This window comes from Salvia miltiorrhiza, chromosome 2 (genome assembly GCF_028751815.1).
Source record: "Salvia miltiorrhiza cultivar Shanhuang (shh) chromosome 2, IMPLAD_Smil_shh, whole genome shotgun sequence".
Lineage (NCBI taxonomy): Eukaryota > Viridiplantae > Streptophyta > Magnoliopsida > Lamiales > Lamiaceae > Salvia > Salvia miltiorrhiza.
In genome coordinates, this window is record NC_080388.1 from 34,126,477 (window position 1) to 34,130,136 (window position 3,660).

The window sequence follows — 3,660 nt, forward strand, 5'->3', positions numbered from 1 at the left end:
CCGACGCCGCTCTTCTTGCAGCAGCAGCAGATTGGGCTTTTTGCTTCTCCGTCTGCCACCTACCGCACCCGTCTCTCTTTATCCGTCCGTTAGCCCTAGCAGCTGCCGCCGGTCGAGCTCTCAATCGCAGACCCTAGGAGTCGCCGCTGTCGCCGCCGCCTTCTACAATAGCCACCACCAAGGTAGAATCCCTAATTATACATCCCTTACGCAAATCTCATTCTAAATCCCTAATTTTTGAACTTTGTTGGTAACAATATGATTTAGATTAGGGCTTTTGCTCGAATTTTTTAAATTATCTGAAGCTATTTTGCTCAAGTTTTTGAATTATCTCTCTGTTATTGGATTATCCTCAATTGTAAGAATGCTTGATATTTAACTATCAGTTCAGTAAGAGTGTACTTCCAGTCCTGCTGTAGAGATGAATTGCCAAATGATGGATCTCACTGAAGACCCTGATCTTAGAAGTCCATATCTGTAAGTTGATTACTCATATTGTATGAAATCAGTATACTGCATTCTTATTTCTTACACACAGGAAATTTCATTGACCTTGTGTAATACCGTAAATCCTCTTTATTATTGGGCAGCTAGAATCTTCGCTGATGGTGTGAGATTCTAGATGTGGTTCTCACCACACAGTCTGGTGTTTTGTGGCTCACATACTTCTTTCTTGATTTTGTTTTTCTCAATTCCATCTGTTACCAAGTCTGAAATTCAACAGTTGGGCTGAAGGTTAACTGCTGGAGATCGAGCAACGGAGTTACTTAGCTCCATTCACATGTAAGTGCTACTGTCTCTTTTCGTATTTATTCTCCTCTATTTCCAGTATGCATGCAATAACAAATACTTATCTTTCTTTCTGCTTTCTCTTGCATTAGACTGTCCTTTTTTGTTTTGCTTTGGAGGTTTTTAAGGGCACATTAGTGTCAAATTACTTTTGATTTCGCCTACATGCGTTAAGACAGTGCCTTATCCATGTTTAAATATCTGTGACAACTAGCACTGTCTTTGCAGGAAATATGCAGGGACTGCATAATCTTCATGGAAACTTTAATGTTCCAAACATGCCAGGTGCACTTGGATCGAGAAGTACAACTATGAATAACATTGCTTCAAGTGGGTTGCAACAAGCTTCTGGCAACCTTTCTACCGGACGTTTTGCATCCAACAACCTTCCAGTTGCTCTTTCTCAGGTGCAATTTTCTGCTGTAATTATTCATTATGGGGAGATCCTTGTTTACATTTTGAAATCTTATAAGTATAAAGAAACTCTGAAGTGCTTTGGTGTGTTGAACCTTCTACAATGTGTATGCATTGGTGCTCTGGGTCAGCTGAACTGCCTGCTACTTATTTCTTTGGATTTGCAGATATCTAACAGCAGTACACATGTTCATTCAGGGATGGCAAGTAGGGGTGGTATGAATGTCATAGGAAACCAAGGGTATAGTAGCAGCACTAATGGAGTTGGTGGTTCTATCCCAGGGATCCTACCAACATCTGCTGCAATTGGCAATCGGACGTCTGTTCCCGGTCTTGGTGTGTCTCCGGTCTTAGGAAATGCAGGGCAATGGATTACAAGTTCAATGGGTAGTATAGTTGGTGGGGGCAACATTGGCCGAAATATTAGCTCAGGTGGAAGCATTACACACTTTCAAGACTTTGTGGTAACATACCAACTTCTTATTTGCACTACTCTTAACTTGTTTTCCAAATTCAGACACCATATATTATTAAGATATGAGATGAGTTGGTAGTATGACACTGTTGCAGTAATTGCCACGATTTAATTAGCCTAGTTTGTAAATTTGTGACTTAATAGAAAATTAATGCACTTTTAGAAGTGAGCTTTAATTGGTTATTGCTATGTAGTTGTGAGAAAGTCTTATGTCTCTACTTCATTTGTATGATCTCTTATTCCTTTTTATGCTAACTGGATGGATCTTTCTAATGCCCTTTTTTTGGGTGAAATAAATGCTATCACTCATTCCAGAGTGTACTAGCTTGGCCACTTTCTTGAAGGCTTTTTCTTCTTACTTTCTTTAATTCATAAGTCTTTGTTTCTATTCATGTTGTACTCAAATACTGTCCATTTTCTGATGTCAGGTCTGGAATTATACCCCCCCTCCATCAATCAACAATAGCATCAAGGTATTCTCATATGTTATGAGTTGTACATAAGTCTGAAGTTTATTGTTGTGCGACTTTGTGCATGGAAACACCAAGAAGGGTGTTTGTAATGCAGTTTCCATATAATATCAGATATGTGATACAGATATTGAGTGTAAATTGCTTATTATCCCACTCATTCTTCACAAGAGTATGCCTATAATCTTTTTCTTCCTTTTTTCTATTTGAACTTGTAGATGGAAGTTGGAATTGAGGACTGCCTTCATATCGAGTTTGAGTACAATAAGGGTAAGTATGCAATGCTAACTCTCATGACTCAGAACCTCCTACCCCCCATGCACTCATGAAAATGGGTTCAAGGTTAGCCAGTTGCTTTATTTTGACTCATGCACAGAATTAAGCTTTGTATATTTTATTTTTTTCAATAAGGTTGATCTTTTATAATTGTATGTGTTTTGAACTGAGAGCTGTTGCTTAGCGATGACACTTGTTCCTGAAATCTAGACATACATGTTAAGACAACCGGGCATAATTGAGATGATGGGTTGGATAATAATTTGTCCATAGCATAAGATGATATACAAAGGGCAATAATCATGCTTTGGTTTCATTATTATCTTGTGCATAATAATTTGTCCAGTAGCTTAGTGCAACTTAGACATTCCTGCTTTGGCTTCATTACTATCTTTTGCCATGTGCCGAGTGCAGGTTGACAGCATACTTGGCGCCCGTGGCGATGCTTTTGAGCATGAGGCAACTAGAAGAATGCGTAATGAATTTATGGTAGCTTGGGATGGCTTGAGGTCAAAAGACAACCGGAGAATCATAGCAGGTTGATTAACTAGTTCTTGAGGACTTGGTGCTAGAAATATTGTATGGTAGATTTTTGTTTTAGCTATAAGGTAGTTGGTATTTTCAATTTTGAATCGGAATATGCAATGATGATGTATACTTGATATTTGGTTCATTTGTATAATAATGTATGAATATTTTGGATGATATATAATATTGTTATTGTTGATTTTATCATTTTGTCGTTTTATAAAAATTACAAAATTTAAAAATATACTACAATTATAAAAGTGCAAAAAACTGTTATAAAAGGTGTAAAAAATCGTTATGTATTCTAATCAAAGATAACGGTTAAAATCGTTATAAAAACTGCAAAAATCGTTATAAAAAGTGCAAAAAATCGTTATAAAAAGTGCAAAAAACCGTTATGTATTCTATCAAAGATAACGGTTAAAACCGTTATAAAAAGTGCAAAAAACTGTTAACTATGATAAAAAAAAAAATTAATACATAACGGAAAAATCTTAATACATAACGGTGAAAAACCGTTATGTATTCTATCAAAGATAACGGTTAAAACCGTTATAAAAAGTGCAAAAAACTGTTAACTATGATTAAAAAAAAAAAAAAAAAATTAATATATAACGGAAAAATCTTAATACATAACGGTGAAAAACCGTTATGTATAACCATTATAGATAACGGATGCGTACTGTTATGTATGACGCATCGTACCGT

General features: G+C 36.3%; 1 protein-coding gene across 1 annotated transcript; it reads left to right on the top strand.

Annotated features, from left to right (window-relative positions):
* The first annotated feature begins 1,028 nt into the window (after positions 1–1,028).
* Positions 1,029–2,477, top strand: LOC131008345 (probable NOT transcription complex subunit VIP2). The gene is made up of 4 exons (XM_057935228.1): positions 1,029–1,196; positions 1,402–1,667; positions 2,107–2,151; positions 2,367–2,477. Exons 2-4 carry the CDS (start codon positions 1,404–1,406, stop codon positions 2,475–2,477), a joined length of 420 nt encoding a protein of 139 aa, XP_057791211.1. The 5' UTR covers positions 1,029–1,196; positions 1,402–1,403.
* The last annotated feature ends 1,183 nt before the right edge of the window (positions 2,478–3,660 follow it).